At 31.5% G+C, this 21,586-nt stretch overlaps 1 protein-coding gene across 3 annotated transcripts in view; it reads left to right on the top strand.

Moving 5' to 3' along the window:
* The window catches only part of LOC149897881 (zinc finger protein rotund-like), a 157,985-nt gene that overhangs the window by 70,083 nt on the left and 66,316 nt on the right, over positions 1-21,586 (top strand). For 2 of the 3 annotated variants that reach the window (XM_090115977.1, XM_090115976.1), the window contains exons 5-7: positions 7,936-8,016; positions 12,190-12,301; positions 12,589-12,728. In XM_090115977.1, the coding sequence (XP_089972103.1) occupies positions 7,936-8,016; positions 12,190-12,301; positions 12,589-12,728 (333 nt within the window). The remainder of the gene's footprint in view (positions 1-7,935; positions 8,017-12,189; positions 12,302-12,588; positions 12,729-21,586) is intronic. The other variant, XM_090115978.1, reaches the window with a different exon arrangement.

Genomic DNA, 21,586 nt, shown 5'->3' with positions numbered 1-21,586 from the left:
CTTCATTTAACGTCTTATAGTTGGGTTGTGAAGGGTTGTATAGTACTAAATTACAAATAATCTTGATACTTATTGCGCTTAGCTTCTTTTTGGAGGTGATAAACTGTTATGTCCTAATTTAAACTTGTAGGCAAATTTTTAGTTACTGAATAAGAGCTTTAAAGCAATGATACTTTGAAAATCGAAATATAATTGTGAAAAGATGTATGCGTAATGATAATTAAAAATAATACATATTATTGATATTAACTTTACATTTTACAATATTCATTTATAATTTGATCCAAACCATATCCAATTACCGGTTGCAAAAAAATCCATTAGAATTTTCTCAATTTTAATTCGACAATTATCTCGCAATTGTGCATATAAATATTATTTACCGTTTACCGTTTGTGAAATTCACCATTTCATGTGATGTATGTATCCTAGTGGAACTTTTCAACGTCGGATGGACGCGCCTTTTGCGTGTTAAAACTGAATTTAAATATTTAAATATCTACAAGTGTTACAAACAAAAGTGAAAAATGTTTTATTACCAACTTCCTTTTCAATTAGTAATACATGTATATCTTTATCTTACATATCCTAATTCCTGACAGAAATAATCGAATTCCTTACAGGATTGTTTGGACGTTTGTTACTCAACCGCGAAATTGTTTTAACGATTTATGTAAATGGATAAGCATATAACTATTTATACTCTTTTCGGTTAAATCCAAGTAACGCCTGGGTGAATGTTTAGTGTATAATTATTGAAATGTCGAAAGGTAATCATTTTAACAAAGATATTGAAGTTAAGATACCTTCAAAAATAATTGATATTTTATACACATAAATATTACACAAAATGATAATACAAGTATCAACACTTTTAAATCCATCTATATATCAGGCGCCACTTCCAAAGACATTATTTCTATAGAGCTACCTTACCGCTACATCTTTTATGTTTTTTATGCGAAATTTTTTGTCTGTTTGTCATCACGGTGTTTTTTGGTATGTACAATATGTATTAAGAAGATTTACTTCTTTATCCCCTGTCATCCTCTCGAATAGTCAAAAACTGCAATGTAGGGCTTTTTTATTAAACAGAAAAAAATCGTGTGTAGAGTTTGGTAGTTAAAAAATCTTGACAAATATTTTTTTTATTAAATTAAAAATTCTCGTAATAAAGTCCGTAATGTAATATAAATCAGATTGTGTATAATACAATAATTGTTAACTATAAAGTTAAATTGAAAAACTGACAAAATAAAAAAAAACCTAGTACGATGAACTAGTCAAAATCAACTATTATAATATTACTAACATACTCTTAATATATTTATTTATATAGAAAACAAGAACATATCCCAAATAAAAGGACGGAGGAAACAGAAAAAACTACAGTATAATTAAGTGACGCGTGAGATACAATGCATTGACCAATTGCTTAGAAATAGCTAATATTTGCACCGCAACGGCTCTTCGAGACGAATCTATTAAGATCTTAATTTCGATTATAATAATTCTAGCATTAGTTATCCTCGTTAAAAGTTAGTTGGTTAGCGCTAATACGATGAACCGGTTCTGATGAATTTTGTAAAAACTTGGATTATATGTATGTCACTTTTGCAGTGAAGACGCTTCTCTTGAGTTAGTAGTATTGTAGAAGTAAACCCAACTGTGTTCCATAAAAAAAAACTTTCTTTTTGCATGCGGTATGGCTAATCCAAGGAAATTCCCATAACAATGTGATGCTACACTACAGCTACGCTAAAAAGTAGCCTTTATCACTTTCCGCCTCCTAACCATCTCTAGAAACAAAAAACAAATTATTGAATAGCTATTTGACCTCAAATAAATTATTAGATGAGATATTAATGACGATATATCGTTTAACATATCTATTTAAAATATTTCTTAACTATACTAGATCTACTTTTTTTCCTGCACATACGAACAAAAATATTCTAGAAAGTAAAATTCGGCGCAGAGAGCCGGACCCTTACAACCATCCATCTTGCGAGGGAGCAACTCATCTCGCTAATTTCATCCAGCATCCAAGCCAATGGCTAATTGATATGATAACGTCTTATTTTCTTTTCGGTTTGTTATTTGTGTACACATGTTTTTAACTGTTACGGTAGACGTAAAAAGCTTCTAAGTAGAGTTTAAGTAGAGTTACTTAGTGAGGGGCTGATAAAAAGTTAATTTAAATAAAGAAACCTATAGTTGCTATTCAGATATAAAAAACATAAATAATTGAGGTGAAAAATAAATAACTGAATGTAAATAAATATAAAATGTAAACCACTTCAAAACTACGCCTATTTATATACCTATCTATTCAAAATTCCAAAATATAACTAATAAGTATTTGTATTTGTCTTGACTACTGATAATATCCCTGATAATCTACTACTACTAAAACTTTTGACCTATATTTCCACATGTTATTTTTCATTTAACCCACAAATAGGTAACCAGAACGTTAAAGCAAACCAGAACATAATTATTATTTATTGCAGCAAGCTGTGAAATCCTTAGAATTTAAAGTTTACATCAATCATTTACACCAATGCCCAAATCTTATCCCGGTCGACACAGTAATCCAAGCAGTATAATGCCCCGGGTTTCCCCAAGCCCTACACGAACCAATTTTAATTATAAAAATCGATTGTTTTAAAACACTCATGGATTTAGCACAAGAATCAAATATTTTTACTGCTTATACATAATATTCACTTTTATAATCTACTATCTTTCCGCCCGCGGCGTCGCTCGCGTTTTCAAATAAAAACCCGTTCCCGTAGGATTTCCGGGATAAAACCTATCCTATGTCCTTTCTCGGGTATCAAAATATCTCTACACCAAATTTCATCCAAATTGGTTCAGTAGTTAAGGCGTGATTGAGTAACAGACAGACAGACAGAGTTACTTTCGCATTTATAATATTAGTATGGATTCTATTTCATCCAAAAACTATAAAATGACGAATTTGTTTAGAGTTTGTTGAGATTTTTTCGGTACCCATTATTGAATTATAAGGATGATTGCTCTAAAATACGGAATTATCAACTTACGATATCCTAATGAAATAATTAATGCTGAATGTAGGTATTGGTTAAAACTTAGCGAAGCCTAGATACTAGAACCTAGCCTAGCCCTAGGTTATATTATATTTTTTATAATAATTAATTGTTACAATTCAATATTTGTATGCGTTCTTTTGTAACAAAATATTTGGTCAATTATATTTAAGTGAAGTTATTGGCTTATAAGAATAAAATATAGTTTTAAACATAAAATACAGTACGTATAAAATAAAATAAAAAATACAAAATTGCTTATGAAGATTTCGAGTTCCAAACAATCACATCTCCATTTATAGCCTACACTTATTTTCACATATGAAACCATCACATCGGACCCCTAAAAAGCCCCTATTTCGTAAGCTATCGTTAAAAATGTCACTAAAATCACACTGATACCATGCCCGTGACAGTGACGGATCTCTGCTTCCAGACACTCGTGGGTCTTTGCAACCATTTATCAATATTTTCTAGTTTATTCTGCAAATCCTACTTTTAACTACAATGTGAATGAAAATGCTCTTTGAACAATGTATCTATTATTGTTCTTGTAATATACAAAATAGTTCTAAGCCTAATCTACTGGTAATCTTACTGTAATTCTACTTACTACAATTTTGAAGTATGTAGCTCTTTCACGCTAAAACGGCTGATCTGATCGGGATTAAATTTTGGTATAAAGATAAATCTGGATTATACGTATAGATAGGTTTATCTTATAAAGTTAGTCCAACCACCAATTGAAATATACTATTAAAAGCTGTCATAGCAAACGTTGTTATGCCTTGCTCTTATAAATAAGGGGTATAAAAATTAAAAAACCGGCCAAGTGCGAGTCGGACTCGCGCACCGAGGGTTCCGTACAAATAAGTTTAAAATTATTAAAAAAATATATATTATGTGATGTAGCTAAAAATTTATGGTTTTCGTAATTTTTCCTTTATCTATGCTATAAGACGTTGCTTCGTACCAAATTTCAAGATTCTGAGTTCACGGGAAGCACCCTGTAGGTTTTGATTCCCTTGCAAGTGTCAAAAATTTGCGGCATAAACGGCTGTATCTTTTGATTGCGTTGGCTTAGAAGTTTTATTTTTTCACAGCTTCAAGGGACAGTAGACCTGAGTAATTGATATAAATTTCAGCTTCATACCTCCACGAGTTCCTGAGAAAAAGGGTCTTGACAGATGGACGGACGGACGGACGGACGGACGGACAGACGGACAACAAAGTGATCCTATAAGGGTTCCGTTTTTTTCCTTTTGAGGTACGGAACCCTAAAAATAGATGTTGGCCGATTCTCAGATCTACATAATAGGTAGGTATACAAAAATTTCATGAAAATCGGTCCAGCCGTTTCGGAGGAGTATGTTAGTTACCTAACATTTTGACACGAGAATTTTATAATATATATTATAGAGAAGATATTTGTATTGCATTTATTTCTAATTTTCTTAACATTTTTAAGCAATTTCATGCCATTTATCAAACGGTTTGCCCCTCAATTGTTAATGATTGTCTTCAAGGGTGTCACCCTGCGTATGACGGTGACGGATGCGCCAAAAGCGATGCTGTTTTGGTGCTGTGGGTGTGACATGTGCTATTATTTAGTTATAATAATTTATGAGTTATATGGTTTTATAAGATTTATATTAAGCCCGTGGATTCGATTGCGTGGTCAAAGTAGCGTACATATACTAAGTAACCCAGACAACATCCTCACAAAATTTTACCTAATAATATATTTTTAAAACGCGACATGCACTGTTAAGTTTTCAAACTTAAATATTATTGATATTTATCGTAATAATATGTGCATGCAAGTTTTATAATAAATGAACTTACAATAAATGCCTAATTTGATACTTTTGTCAGCATCAGACAATTTATTCGTTGTCTTAAATATACAAAGATTCGAATCTACTACCAAAACGTAAGCTCGCTAACCCATTCACTATAAACAGAAACATTACATTTACTCAGAATAATTCATAATAATAAATATTTTCCTCCATACTAACCCGAACCTGCCTCAAAGTTCAGGTTTGAGCATAAAAATTCTCCATTATTGATTATCCATACAATGTTATTTCTAGACTCCACAGAATAATATTTTACTATCCGACACACATGCACAGCACACACACATACGTGGTCACGCACACATGCGCGTGTAAGAAAAATTCTAGTGTCGTGGGTTTTTCTTGGGCACAGCAGTGGATTGGAGACGGTGTTGTTATGCTATTTATTTTGTTTTATAGGAATTGTTTTTTATTATGGAGTAAAAATATGGTTGAAGATATTGGTCTCAGTGCATAAAATTGTATTAAATTGTTATTGTTGAGCAAAAAAATATTTAAGGTTGATAAACATAAATAATTTCTCTATTACAATTTACAATTACAGTAATTTATTAAATAATCAACCAATGTGCTCTAGTTTTTATCCATTGAAGTTAGATCAGAGTGATATATTTTCAGGTTAAAGATTTATAGACTATTCGACTTTATTATCGTCGTATATTTTCTTATAACCACCATTTAAATAAATTATTTTAAATGAACTCGTACTTTACATAAAAGACAATGCATTACGTAAACTGATTCAGGAATATGTAATTGATGATTAAAATAAATTATTATACTTAAATAAGGGGTTATTAAAACCATTCGTAACACAATTTATGTATTGTTTTAATAGTTCTTAGATGGATGATTAGTAGAATATGTTATTGAATATTAATACAAACTTTTATATAGTATAATTTAAATATGGAAAACAAGATTAAGTAAATTAAAAGTATGTGTTTTTAATGATATGTTCTAAGTGTCTTGGCAAAAATAAAGTTTATAATCCATGTGGGTATGTATTAATGTCACTTTTTTATCCACTATAAATTCTCAATGTTTGAAAAATATTTGCATGTATGAGAGTTCCCGAAAACTGTTTTATTGACTGATCTAGGGTTTATTAATAAAAAACATAATATTTAAGACTTATCCCTTGTTTATAAATCCTTAATTTGATACCATAAATCACTTTTACGATTACGATTATTAATTTTACATCCACTTCCACTTTAAACATATTTTTCCAAAAATATTAAAGAATATAACAAGCTACTCCATACCTTTCGATCGCAGCGCACCTACACACGTGAATCATCCGTCCCGCTCATACACACGTATCCAGACAGGGACGTCCGAGTTTAGGACTAACATGTTATATGTTAGCGAGGTCACGGATATAAAAATCGTTTTTCTTACGTATATATAAATATATGACATAACTACGTCGTAGATGGCATTAGGAGTCTTCAATAATATGAAATTATTGCTTTGTCTGTTTGTCCTATTGTAGATCGATGATAATGTAATAAAGATAAGTTCTGTTTGTTTGTAATAAAAATTCTTAATTTCTCATCGTCTTTTTTAATGTTATGTATTAATTTATACCGTAATAAATTCTAGTATGGAGTTGATGTTTTTTATTATTACTTATTAATTCAATAAGGGACTGCCAGTTTCCTTGCATTGTATACCTTTTTTTTGTAAAATAGAATATATAGAGCAACAATTTTATCAAGACCTCTACCTCTTATATACTTCGTCATATAGCCAGGGGTCTCATTCTACTGGTCCTTTACTTATTACTCACACAAATTCTTTCCTGTTAATGCATTAGAGCGTGTGTTATAACGAAGTCCTAGATTCGATTCTGAAGAATATTAAAAATGTTGAGTTACCTGAAATGCAAACCGAATTACTCAGCTACTAATTTACGGTCATAAATTAATGAAAAATATAATATGATGAATCGAATCAAAGACAAGGGGAAATGGGACTTATGATATCAGATGAGAGAAACAGTTAAAATTTGTCAAAATTGCTCCAGCCGTTTTAGAGATGAGACGCAAGAGCTGGGACTTTAATAATTTGTAAATATCTTAAGTACATAAATAAAGGAAAACCTGTAACTACATACAAAACTAGCTTTAATTTAATTTACGAAATAAAATATGCATAACATTCAAATCTTCATATAAACCTCACAAATCATCTTTCAAAAATAAAGAATTTGATCGCCTGATCTTTACCCCTTTTTCATATAAAAAGCATATTAAATATTTTCATATCCATTCATATTTTAAACTAGAACGAGCTAAGAAATCTTCATAAAAGCTTATTGCAGCTTTTGAAAGCGTACTCAGCTTTAATGTTCTTTGAATATACACAAATACTTAAAATTGTAAAGCTTATGTATTATAATAATAATAAAACTGGAAATTTGATTATAGCGCCATCTATGTTAAAATGGGCGCAAAAAAGAGTACGTTGGAGTTAATTTGCTGCTGTTGATGATATTTCAAGAAGCAAAACTCTATTTTTGTCTTTCCAAAATCAATTCGAAGGCAAGGTTCTGCCTTAGTAAGGTTTGATTATGTTTATGTTTATAGAACAAATAGGTTATGCATCAAGTTTTTCAAAATAGAAACATAGCTTGGGCTTTAAAAAAAATTTAAGCTCACATTAATTTTTTTATAGAAGATATACCTCTACAACGTATGTAGCTATAAGTATCACTACACCCTTATCATATACAAATTATTAATCATATATGTTAAGTCATATGAATATAATATACATTTTATCATAACTTACACACATCACGTCATAATATTATGTTAGTAGTAATAGAAATTAAAACCTTTAACGGATTTTAAATAATTATTAATTATATTTAAATTATTTACGATTTACTATATTATCAAACACAAGGAAATAATAAGTTAGTAGTATATACGTTTTATAAAACATATCTTAGTAGTATATAATAACGTATTATATATATTTACCGACAGCACTGTCAGCAAAAGGATGGTTTGGATTACGCCGCGTGGTCACGACCACGGGGCGCCATGACCATCAAGCAGGGTTACGAGGTGAGATTTAGTCACGTATTCATTGGACCACTTATTAGCGACTTAGGGAATAAATATTAGTAAATAAGGAATAGTTTTTTTTACACCTTAGTCTATAAATAATACAAAAAAGTATACGCGCATTGGTCTATTATTTGAAATGTTACTTAGCTCTATTATTTGAAATTGGTAAAATATTTTTACAATATTGGTATGAATACTGATTAGTACTGATAGTAAATAAGTAAACATAGTACATACACATAGTATTGCTGGAAAAGTCATAGTAAATTAAAATTATAATATTTGAAAATAGAATTTTTTCGATCTATATCCACTAATTCAAAGTTTTTAGTTCTGATTACAGCCATTGGGTTGTGGATAAAATAGCTATTAAGTAAATGTAGGTAGTTTTAAGCCACGTACATACTTTAATAATCTTTCCACTTATAACTCATTGAAAACTAGCTAACAGTAGATAACTATTATTATGAAATTTCAAAAATTAGACGGATAAATATTCTAAAATAAATAATAAATATATTGCATCGTGCACTTGCAGTCAGTGTTTATAATTTTATGAATGAACGTACACAATGTGGTAATTACATGCGCTTATAACATAGTAATGTTTGAGCATGTACTAAACGGTTTCAATTAACTAATTGCGTAATTAGTGACAGTAAAGAGCTGTAACTGGCGTTTTCATATTTATTTTTCATTCATTTTGCTTTAAATAAATATTGTATGCACTTATAACCAGACTGTCAGAGGGTTAAATTTTACCGGTATAATTTTTTTAAGATTATATTATTTTCTTTGGCAGGCATTGTAGGTTATAGTTAAATGAATTTGTGGTTAGGAAGTATATTATGTACACGATTACTTATTTATGGTTGATTGCTCTAGATAAATAACAAATTGAGACTTAACCTAGGATACCTTATAACAAACGGCGACCTTATCGCTAAATAGCGATTTCTTCAAGACAAGAGTTAATTTATGAGAAAGTAAAATGGCGGATATTTGGTACTAAGTATATTATTAGGTCACATTATTCAATAAGTTATTTTATGCATTTAAAAGTGGTCTAATGATAACGCGGCTTTAAATTAGGAAAGCGTAGTCATTGATAGTTTCGTAGCTATGATTTTGTTACATATTTTGTTTTAGCACTGCATTCTTGTTTCATTTTATGCTTTTTAATAATATGTGTATCTGTTACTTTGTGTAGATGTGTTGTTTTAACTAGATTAGGAATATCATTCTATTGTAGTACCTATTTTATACTAGGAAAATACTGTCTTCGTAAATTTTTACATTCCTCGTCTTATAGCTTATCTTTTAAGGATAATTAATTGAAGGTCATAATGTGTCATCTTTAATTGTTCCGCTATAGACGTTTTTCTATTACACAATTCAATTATAATATATCATTTTACAACCAGCAAAAGCAAGTACAACAGTCTCTACCTCTTTATTTTCTAAATTTGTATGTATTTTGTATATAAGTTATATGTGTCACTTAAGTGCGTCACACACGGTGAAGAATTGAAGATACTATAATATTTTATCTTAAGATACTGTAATATTTTTTATTACTGTAATATTATTTTATATTACAGTATCTTAATTCTTAAGATAAAATATTATAGTATCTTCACCGTGTGTGACGCGCTTTACAGTCAGTCATATTAAGAGTGTACTAAAAATATATGAAGTGATTTTTACTCGTAGGTAGGTACATGAAAAGTATGACAAAAAAGATAATGTTGTCTGTTCTGATAATGTACATTATTAAATATTCCGTATTTTACTATTTTTATTATTTTCCTACTCGTATAATAATTTACATATGTTAACTCTATCTAAGTAAATTTGACTTACATAACAAACAGATAACTCTATTTCACTTACATCTCAAATATGGGGCATGGGCCATTAGTACGTGAATCTTAAGTATGGAAAGTTGTAATTTATGAATGTCCCTGGGGACATTGTTGGGACAAAGCGGATCATTTGCAATCTGTCCGTCGCAGGAACCGCCCTAGCACTTCCACTTGACTTTGTATGCATTTTATATCATTTTATCTCTTTAGTAACGCGCGTCTTTGTCTAAGTATTATAGGTTTTATAAAAAATGCTGCTTTTTATCATTTCTTTTAGAGTTTGTGTGTCTAAATTTAATAATACTTGAAGCAAGTAGTAAATTTTGCATGTAAATTATATAATGTTAGCTAAATACTATAAACTGCGGTACCGCACGAGAGAAACCGTGCGCCGAAGTAGTTACCTAGTAAGTAGTAATTCTTAACGATAGTAGAACGTCTTCAAAACTTTTAATAGCTCAATATATTACAGCTTATGTGTATCTAAAACAAAATTTTTACAAGAAAACCGGTTGTTTACTTCGTAAAATAAAAATCCGGATCTCGGTTAACCCTAAAAACGCTGAAAGTGGGTCGGAAAAACAACTATTTGTTACAGCGCGCAGTTTATGTCAAAATTTGCTATTAAGCACGATAGATGGCGCTGTTTTAAAAAGATTCTACGCTGCTCGGACGTTGACGCGATATATTCCTTTTACGACACAGTTTAAAGAAAATGTTTTAGGAGTTTCGTTTTCGGGAAATTTTATGAAGATTCCGTTGACGGAATACTGTTCAGTTCAGTGAAGTATTACTGTTCGGAAATTTGTTATTTTATTTGATAGCATTAACAAGATTTGTCACACGTCGTTTCATTTTCTAAATCAAATTTTCGTTGTTCGTTGTTTACACTTCTACACTAACATTTTACGATAAAGAGTTTAAAATAAAGCTTCGTTATTCCTTATTGATATTACGTAAATTTATTTTCACTTATTTAATACTTGGTCAAGTCAAGTGGAGTCGGGGCGGGCTAGTAAATTATACATTTCAATAATTACGAGGTAACGATGATATATATTAAGAAGCAGGTCAGTTTCCACCCATTTCCCCCGAACTAAAACCTTCGATCAGTTAAATTGAATCGGGGGTTGTTTCGGGACGTTATCTTTGATAAATTAATTTGGCTAACCCGTTTACTGCGGTATACATTTTGATTTAGTATTGTTGTTTTTTGCGATTCCATAATTTTGATTTATGTATTTCATTCTTTGACTATGTTTTACATTATGTACTTGTTATTGTATTATCTAGTGTCCTTTTGAGAGCTTTTCTGTTTATTTACATTTCATTTATTGAAAAAAAAATTGATTAAGTTCGCGGATTGTTCGCAATCATATTTTGAAGCCGATATATAAGACGTTGGTTATTTAATAGTTAATACGCTATAGTGGGTATAGTAGAGCATATCGTATTGCTTTCGAATAATACGTTGTAGACTGTAGTGGGTAAAGTCCTTAAATGTAAAGTTTTGTAAAAATAACCTTGATATTCGAAAGTTTCATCTATTTACTGAACTTATTATGAAAGAACTCATTCAAAATTACTGAAGTAATGTGTATGTTACCGAAATCTTTGTTGTGAAGATAAAAATTACAATAACTTACAAAACAATTGACCAGTTAGCATATACATATTGAGATATATACCAAAACTTCAGTGAACTTTTAATATTAATCATCCAGAGAGTTAGGGTGACCAAATTCAATAATTTAGCGACCATTGCATTAATAACGCACGATTTGCCGACACCGTGGTCACACTAATTTACGAGTGTTACAAAATATTAGTTTGGTACTGCCCTTTGATGGAATTTAATTTATACTGTATTAGCGAGTTTCTGGAATTCTCTGTTTGAAGTTAGGATGTGGGTCGTCTTCTCGAATGTATTTAGAAGTGCTCCTTCCACGAATAATCATGTGACATAGCGATACCTAGTTATTAGTAAATTATTATAGTTTGCATATTACAATATTGATTTGTTTAATCTATATTTCGATGTAAGAGTTGGTTACAAACCTTGTTTAGTTTTAATATGTTCATAAATAAAATGTCAAAGAATGGGGGAGATGTAGTTAATTCGACATTCGCGCTCTATATTTATTTATTTTTTTTTGTTGCTATTGTAGATTTATTTTACACGTAAGCTTTTGCACAGTGTGACACATTACCCATCGCCATTTTTGTTCCACATTATTTTCAAAAATAAACATCTCTATTCCTATCTGTTTTAAAAATTAAACTATTCCATTCTTTTCTGTTCCAGGCCAAAATGACGAATGACGGCAGCGTCCACCAGAAGACTGACGACAGGCTGGGACACCACCAGTCCATGAGCCAGATGCTGTACGGCACTGGCCTGGGGCCAGGACGATCAGGTAATTTAACGGGTTTTTAACCGGCTTTTTAACTTTTTTAATTGTTAAGTTATTGAAGATTGAACTGACGGGGGTATTTTTAGACCAATAATTTTTGGTAGTGAGGAAAGTATAGTGAGTTTAAATGTAACGAAATAATAATTCAAAATTTATTTTCAGAAAATCTACAAAGACTACTTGGCATACAAATAGCCAAAAAAGTGCACACACTAGTGAAAATCGGCTTTAGTTCATTCAAAATACCTCGTGAATTCATAACATGTTACATATAAACACACACCTTCCAGGGTCGTCATCGTCGTCCCCAGTTGGAGGCAACACGGGCAGCGGGCTGCTGGTGGTGCCCCAGCCGCTGGGCAAGGGCCCCACGAAGCTGCAGCCGCTGCATGCACACGCGAGGAAGTATCACTGCAAGATGTGCCCACAGGTACGGACTTTACATCCATACTTAATATTATAAATGCGAAAGTAACTCTGTCTGTCTGTCTGTTACTCAATCACGCCTTAACTATGAACCAATTTGCATGAAATTTGGTATAGAGATATATTGATACCCGAGAAAGGACATAGGATAGGTTTTATCCCAGAACTCCTACGGGAACGGGTTTTTCTTTGAAAACGCGGGCGAAGCCGCGGGCGGAAAGCTAGTAATACAATATAACAAATATTCAAATAATGCTGATAAGTTTATATATCTTACCCTTAAGTATAATAAGTCGGCTTATACTCTTACCTTTTGCAAGATATTATGCCTGTGTGATTTATAATGATGAAAACTTTTGTATACTATAGTTTTTTGGGATAAATAATCAAAGTTTTATGATTGATGACGTAGTACATACATATATCTCGATGGATTGATGTCGAAATTTTTTCCTATTATGTATATAAATGAATATATAAATGTTATTGATCACCTGGGTTAAGCGGTTAACGTGTTAACGCTTTAGATTTAAAAATAGATTAATAAATTAATAACTTTAAATTAATAATCTCATTATAAACCTTGATATATAAATATGTAAGTATATCAATAATCCTGTACTCCCGTACGACAACTGCAAGATAAACAGCATATAATTAAATAAAATTAACTTCCGCATAAGAAAATGAATTTTCGCAAGCATTTCCTCAATATACTTCACTGTGAAACTAAATACCTCGATAAGTTCTTAAAACTGGCTCTCGGATCTGATAATCGGTTGATACGAAACAATACATGGTTGTAAAGGCGAGTTTACATACAATTATCAATATAATAAAAACCTACAGAAGAAGGGTTGAATATTATCATAGTTATAATCAGCTAGGTACTTAAACCACGAAAGCATAAAATAATAAAAAATAATAAACTTTATATAAAAGTTTTTGTACAATAATATATCATTACTAGCGGTCCGCCCCGGCTTCGCCCGTGGTACATATTATGAAAAATAGATGTTGGCCGATTCTCAGACTTACCCGATATGCACAGAAAATTTCATGAGAATCGGTCCACCCGTTTCGGAGGAGTATGCAGACTAACATTGTGACACGAGAATTTTATATATAAGAAGATAATAGCAGTCCCAATCCTAAATATTTCCGATAAACAAATATCTTAGTCATCAATTCCTTGCAATTTTCTAACTCGTAGGAAAATTCCCTTCGAAAAAAATCTGAATAATAACATAATAAAGTTTAATAAGTTATAAGTGTGATCTGCGTCTATATAAATTGTATATATTCATTTCTATTTATTTTCTTTTAAATTAATGAGTTTTACATAACTCAACAGAACTCTGTTCTAATAGGCTGCAACTTATAAAGCTCAAGCAATGAGCTTGACGTAATCTTTTTCTATACATGAGGACTATTATGGTCCTTCAAAACTGCCCAATTCAAGCATAAATAACATATTATCTACAACCCACTTCATTATAAAAATGCTCTATCAAATATTCTAAATCAGTCCCACGAACAAACCGTGTAACTAACAAACAGATATTAATTATTATTGAAGTATGCATTGTATATACGCCTTAACGACACAATTTTTTTTTAAATATGGCGTCGATGGCAAAATGATAATGAGCCGGCCGGCTGTCACTCATCAAAATTCAATTCAAGTGTAGGTACCGTTCGCAGAAACGATTTGCGGGAAATTCGATTTTATCGTAATTACTTTCCTTTTGTGCGAATTATCCGTAGATATACATACTTTTTATATGTATAGTTTTTGAATTTAGGGGCTTGGTTACAATTTTGGTGTTAACAAGTATTGTTTATCGAAGTAAGAGTTAAATAAATGGTGTAAATGGTGTAAATAGACTTCTGACAGGATTCGTATGCTTACAAGATCACAATATAATTAGTTTGTCATTGTTTGTAGCATGCATTCGTCGTTTAAAATGATATAATGATTCCTCATGATATTACTTGCAATATATGAAAATGTGTAAAGAGATGCTTATCCGAGCTTCAGCAATTTTCAACAGAACGTCACTAGTAAAAATAATTTAATTATGCTGATTTTATACTAGGTATAGCCAGTAAAAGCTGAGTAAGTGAACTGGAGTACTATTTTAAAAATATTAAATTCCCCCCTTAGCTTTACATATTTTCCATACATTACTTGAAGATCGCTTAATACATACCTAGATCAATTTACTCAAACGGATGGTAAACGCACATATAAAGTAAGTTATGCAAAATATCATAATTGCCTTTAAATAAGTAATTATTCCTTTACAGAATAGCCTTATAATTCCTAGTATGTGACTAATTTACTTGTTCTAGAAAAATCCAAGTGTTTAAAACGAGAAACTATTCAACCGACTTCAATAAAAGGAGGAGGTTCAATACTCATAACTTTCGACTGGGTGAACAGATTTGAAAATGAAAAAAAAACAGTTCTAACTAGGTATATATTTAAAGGCGGTTTATTTTTTTGTTAAAAATTAATTGTTCTTTATACAACAGATCCAGCAATAGAGCCGACTATTTATTGAGTAATTCTCATTATATTGTTTTATATGTAATAACTAGATTTCCGCCCGCGGCTTCGCCCGCGTTTTCAAAGAAAATCTCGCATAGTTCCCGTTCCCGTGGGATTTCCGGGATAAAACCTATCGTATGTGTTATTCCAAGTTACCTTCTATATGTGTGCTAAATTTCATTGTAGTCGGTTCAGTAGTTTTTACGTGAAAGAGTAACAAACATCCATACAAACTTTCGCATTTATAATATTAGTAGGATAATTGCGCCTGTTTATTTTACTAACGGTACCTTATCCCGCATTGATTTAATTGTCCATTAATTTTTTTACTCATCGTATTGCGATTTCAAACAAACACATAAAATGCGAGGTTAATTATTGTATTCATGATAATTAGCAATAACCAAATAGCTTGTAATATGAGACGAGTAAAAAATAACCTGTAAAATTTCATAGAAATCTATACAGTCGTATATAACTGTAATAGGCGTTTGACGCAAACACACATTTTTAGTTCTTACTTCTTACCAGTCTTATAAAAATTCTCGCACTCTTTATTTATTACACTAATTATTACGACCGCTTATACGTATTTCATAATAATCATATAAATTGTATAACTAATATAATATGCAATTTTACATATGAAAACTTAGATAGTATACGCGGTGTTTGTATGTAAGCAAACTCCTCCGAAATAGCTTGAACGAAGCGAAAGTTTAGTTGAACAAATAAGTTTTACAGATCGTTAACTATTTTGCATCCCTAAACATTAAAGGTGTCTTGGATAAACAATGTTTGTCGTGTAAACTATTACTCATCTCTAACCTCCAAATATAATTGCTCATTCTTACCCTGATCAACATTTAATTATGTATTTATTTATCCAAAATCTACCATATCAACAGATCCAAAAGAGCAATCACGAAAAACTAAGCAGTCATTTAGGCCATGCTTAATCAAAACGGTAGGAAGAATGTCATCGCAAAAATAGCGCATACCGGGCCGGTCGGACGGACGGACGGACAAAAAGCTGGATCGGTTGATACTTATTGCTATTGTGTAAATTTTCGCATTCCGCCGAAACCGCTAGCCCGCTTTTGGTGCCGATTCAGGGGGGAGCAACTTTTGGTAGCTTGAAATGTCGAATAAAGCATATATGCTTAGTGTCATTATATATATAGTATCATATAGTTTTTATCCTCTATGAGTGTATGATTTTATTGAGGAAATAGGTAACTAAAATGTAACAAATTAAAATATAACTTAAGAAAGCGGTGCAAGGAATTGCACAATTGCACATTTAACGCCACACAAATTTTGGAAAATAACTTCTCGTCTGATTATAACTTTTTTTATTAATATCCTCTTAAAAATGTTGAAAAGTTTCAATGTTGGTTTCAAATTCAAAATTTAAAAAACACGCTTATTTATGGGATATTATGTCAAAATTGACAAGCAAAATGTCTGCAAACTGCGTACTGGATTATTAATAATGGAATTTGAAATAGTTGTAGACAGTTATCATATTAAAACGCGTCAATTATCGCATAAATTGCAAAGACACTGTTGAAAAACATTGCATTCTTTAATTTAATTAGTTGAGTCATGTTGGTTTCTTTAATAAGTTTCTTTTGTTTCTTTTTTAATTAACTGAAGCCATGCGTTAGACGACTTCACCTCGTTATTTCTATTTTAATTCTTCGTTTTTATTTTTAAACGCAAACGTTTACCAAAGTAAACAACATAAAGAATGCTTTTTGATCTTACAAACTAGGTTATCTTATAAATAGACTTCATTAGCGCTCGCATTTCGCATTTTAATAATATTACAGCATCACTCTTTACATAAATTCCAACCTTCAAATTTTAGTTTATTGTTTATTCTAAAATTCAGAAAAATCTGATCACCGAATTTAACATTCAAAGGTAAAATACAAACATGCTTTCCCTATCATTTTATATCAATAATCCTTTGTGACAAAAGGTTGCCAACCCCTATCTAGCTTTAGAAATGGCCGACGACCGCCAAAAATGTGACCGTAGGAGACTAACTGTTTTTTAATTATCATGTTCGATCCACGAATTCTTCCTCATATTACCATCGGCGCTTCTGTAGGTGCCCTTTGAAAGGTCGTTTAATGAAAGCTGACGATTATCTATACTAATAAAATAAAGAAGAGTTTGTTTGTTTGAACGCGCTAATCTCAGGTACTGCTGAACCGTTTGAGAAATTCTTTCACCATTGTATATGTACGTGATTCCTGAATAAGACAGGCTGTATGTGTACCTAACGTTAATTTAAAAAAAGATAATTTGTAAAGTTTTTATATGTTATGCTTCACTGCTTTTCTGCTTGCAAACTGGATTCTTTAAATAAAGCTATGTAAATTAATAAAAGTATACACTATCCTTAATATTAAGATAAGATTCAAATCAGTTCAAAGTTCTTATGAAAAAGTGCAACAATAAACTATCTCACCTAGACTTAAGATTTATTAGAACGTTTTTGTACTAACAACAGTATTTTTAATAAAATTTCAAACGTGTTTTCATAAGAAATTGCAAATGACCACAAAAAGCGAATATTTCGAAAACCGTTTTATGACTGGACGAATTTTATTTCGTGACAAATTGGCACCTATCAGCCTTACTTCAACTATTGGACACTACAATCCAAAATCAACTTAACTCCTTTAAACTAAGGTCACTTTTTCTTTACATGAACTATTAACACCCAAGTTAGTAGAAATTAAACTTAATCTATACGGAATAGGGTGTATATTCCAATGATACATGTAATGGTAGTTTGTGTGATGGTTTAGGGGTGTTGATGATGATGATTTCGGATTTCTCGTGACGTCATTTAATGTTCCTCATTACAGAGATCTCTGAAATGGACTGTGTGATATATAGCTAGCTATTAGCCGCGGATCCGCATGTAATAAAGTTACTGGTTTTGAGTTTTGTCAAGCACTCTATTGTGACAAATCTTTTGGGGCGTCAATTGGGAAGTTTTGTCTTCTATTCAGTAGTTGGGATTTTCATTCGTAGCAAATAAAATAATTAATATAGTGTGCTATAGTGTATGCAATATTTTTTTTATTTTTTGCAAATATGTAATTATTGTAATATATCTAACTAAAATACTTAAACTAGGTATCTACATATTTAATTTCTTTGCATTCAACGTAAAGATTTGTAAGTAATAGTATTGTTTTGAGTTTACCCAATTTAGAATTTATGGTCCGGGAGCCAGCAGCAGATTTTATGACCAAGTTCCTCTCAAGCGGTAATTAGTAAAATGCATCAAAGTATAGTATTATGAAGCCTCGTGAACGTCAGCTGGAGCTCGGTTGGGGGGAAGAGCGGTTGTAGCCTCCCGTATCAGCTGACGGTTTTTCCACCAAGATACAGCCAGCTGACATATATATTTATCCACAGTTACATATAAGCTATCATCAGGTAAATTTTTGTTTGAGAGGAAATAACGGAAAATAAATTTTTCTTTAAATTTAACTTTCATGTTCGAGACACCAGCTGACGTATAATACACCATGTTGTAACCAGCTGACTATTTTTTTTCGTTGAGATATTGGGTTAGCTACAATTTGACAAATTTTTAGCTGAGAGGAAATGGAAAAAAATTTCCTATGTGCGTGGGAGGCTACAACCGCTCACCCCCCCAACCGAGCGCCAGCTGACGTTCACGAGGCTTTATAATACTATACTCTCATGCGTCTGACGAATTATCTCTTGAGAGGAAATAGTTAACCAAATTTGCACCTGGCTCCCTAACCATTATGATAGGTAAGGTTGGGTCGCCTAAGATCGGATGTGACATAAGATCGGATGCATGGAATAACTCGCAAACTAGGAAATATTCTCTACTGCTACCAACACTACTAGATCCGCCATTTTGTTCTGCCCCTCTCTTCACTCTGCGGCCGGCCAGCGACCAGACGGGACGTGTACACAGGTGATTCAGCAGAAAAGGTGTATTTTGTGGCGAAAATCGTCGATCCGATCTTACCTACAAAATTTTGATGGCTCATTGTGGAGAGTACTTTCATTGAAATAATGTAATTAATTATTTTGGGGCAGAATTAGCGAATCCTCTTTCCATCTGTATACTTTGATTACGCCTAGGACGTTCACAACCCAAGATCCGATCTTCCCTCCCAATGCCGAAGATCGGACCGAAGTTTAGCTCTTGACTGCGCCTTATGCAATAATGCGCAATAATTATTAACTTTTAATATATTTAACTATCCAATGACGCTATGACTATCAGACCTTAGGTACATTTTCATTATTTAGTCCTAGAACACGGAGGATAAAAGTTTGAGAAACTTAATTAGGATGAGGAGGGAAGACCGGACTAAAAAAACGCAATAAAAAAAAAACTTCTTTGTCAAATTTTTTGAGGAATTTCCTGACCCAATCATTGATGCTCAATGTATGGACGTAAGTCCGGATGTTTTCCTAATGTTAACATTATTATTAAACGCATAGAAGTGAAGATACTACATAGTCCGATCTTCGGCCGAACTGTTATTTTCTTCACTATGGTAAGTCGAAAAAAGTCTGCTTTTTAGGCTCTAAATTTGCTTAGATAGATAGCATCTACGCAAACCAAAAAATTAGGGGTTAAACAATATTTCTTTGTCATCAATTTACAGTTGACCGCAACAGAAAAACGACATCGAATCATGAGAAATAAAATAAAAAATACAGTACGTATAAAATTTTCGGCATATGCGTCCGATCTTAGGCGACCCAACCTTAACAATATAAGTTATTGCCAAGTTATAGATACTATTCAGGCTATTAATGAATAAAAATACAAATTAATGTTATGTTCTCAAACTAAAGTGGCATTTGACAAAAAACATTTAAAAATATTATATTTTTCTCTAACCATTATATTAAATCTTTACTTAACTCACAACCCTTCTCGAAATTAACTTTGGAATAAATGACATAAACAAAAATAATAATTAAAAATATACATGTGTCGGCAGGTGGGAGTCGCACGCACGCGCAATTACCTACTTGTCACGGCACTTGTTGCAATTACGCTTAGGGCCACTAGATTAGCGGTTTGATTTAGAAAAAAAGTGGTAGAGTAAGTAAAAAGATACATGCAGACTGGGAGACAAGTATATACAACATCAAATACATATAAAAATATATACTTACTTATTGAAATAAAAGAATAAATCAAAAGACTAGCCGTTAACTAGCTCGATATAATATTACTTTCATCACAATATACATAGTATGTATATGTACAAATATAGTACAATATAGTATAGTATAGTAGTCACAATATAGTATGTGTTGTAAACGTATATATATAGCGGTGCAAAAAGTATAAAATATTAAGCTTACGTCACTCAGGTAAAATATATTTTTAAATCAGTATTGTACTTCCTGAAATTAGCACGTACAAACAAACAAACTCTTCAGTTTTACATTATTAGTGTAGTATACATTATTAGTGTAGTATACATGTAAGTATAAATAAGATATAGATTTCTCAATTTTAAATTTAACCATCCATTACTTGCTCAGCCTTACATCCTATCCGCTTTTTTCCTGGCCACACAGCGCAAGCAAGCGTTAGACAGTGTGCAATTAACAATTTTCATATAATCTGTATCCACGACCGTTAAACAGGCTTATCTTGATCTCTCGTATCACAATGGATGCTTTATGAGGGCGTCACTCCGTTTAGCATTTTATAAGTGAAATTGTTATAATCGTGCGAACTTATAAATGGTATTGTTTTATTGTAGTTTAAGATTGAAAGTTCTGCTATAATTATTATGAAGCTATATATTCGGTTTGAAGCGAAAGCTTAGAGGAATATTTAAAAGTTATGGGGAATATACATCCTAGATTGTTGTTTATGCATTAGATCCTAGATGGTTGTTGTTTTACTTGGGAAATAAAATTGAGAATTGTAATATTATGTAGTTAAATTTTTACACAACCCTACAGAATTTACCATTAAGTTTAAATTTTTTGACGCTTTTATTATTTAATATTTTCTATAACCTTGCGTATTATTATTACAGTAATAAATTCAACTGGAGTTCGATTAGAAGTAAAATAAAAAAAAGAGAAATGTAGAGTTGTCATGTTGATAAAAAAATTCCTACTTTTATGAGCATATATTTTATATGCACTATAATAATTTTAATTGATAGATATTGATCATAATTTATCTGCGTTTCAATAAAATCTACCATTTCACTCCGTTCAAACTTCGTTAAAATCGCTTCAAATATATAAATTTGCAA

This window comes from Colias eurytheme, chromosome 24 (genome assembly GCF_061535395.1).
Source record: "Colias eurytheme isolate Ceu_HAF_F1 chromosome 24, ilColEury1 Martin Lab GWU primary, whole genome shotgun sequence".
In the NCBI taxonomy this organism is placed as follows: Eukaryota; Metazoa; Arthropoda; class Insecta; order Lepidoptera; family Pieridae; genus Colias; species Colias eurytheme.
This window is presented reverse-complemented; position numbering and strand designations above follow the sequence as displayed.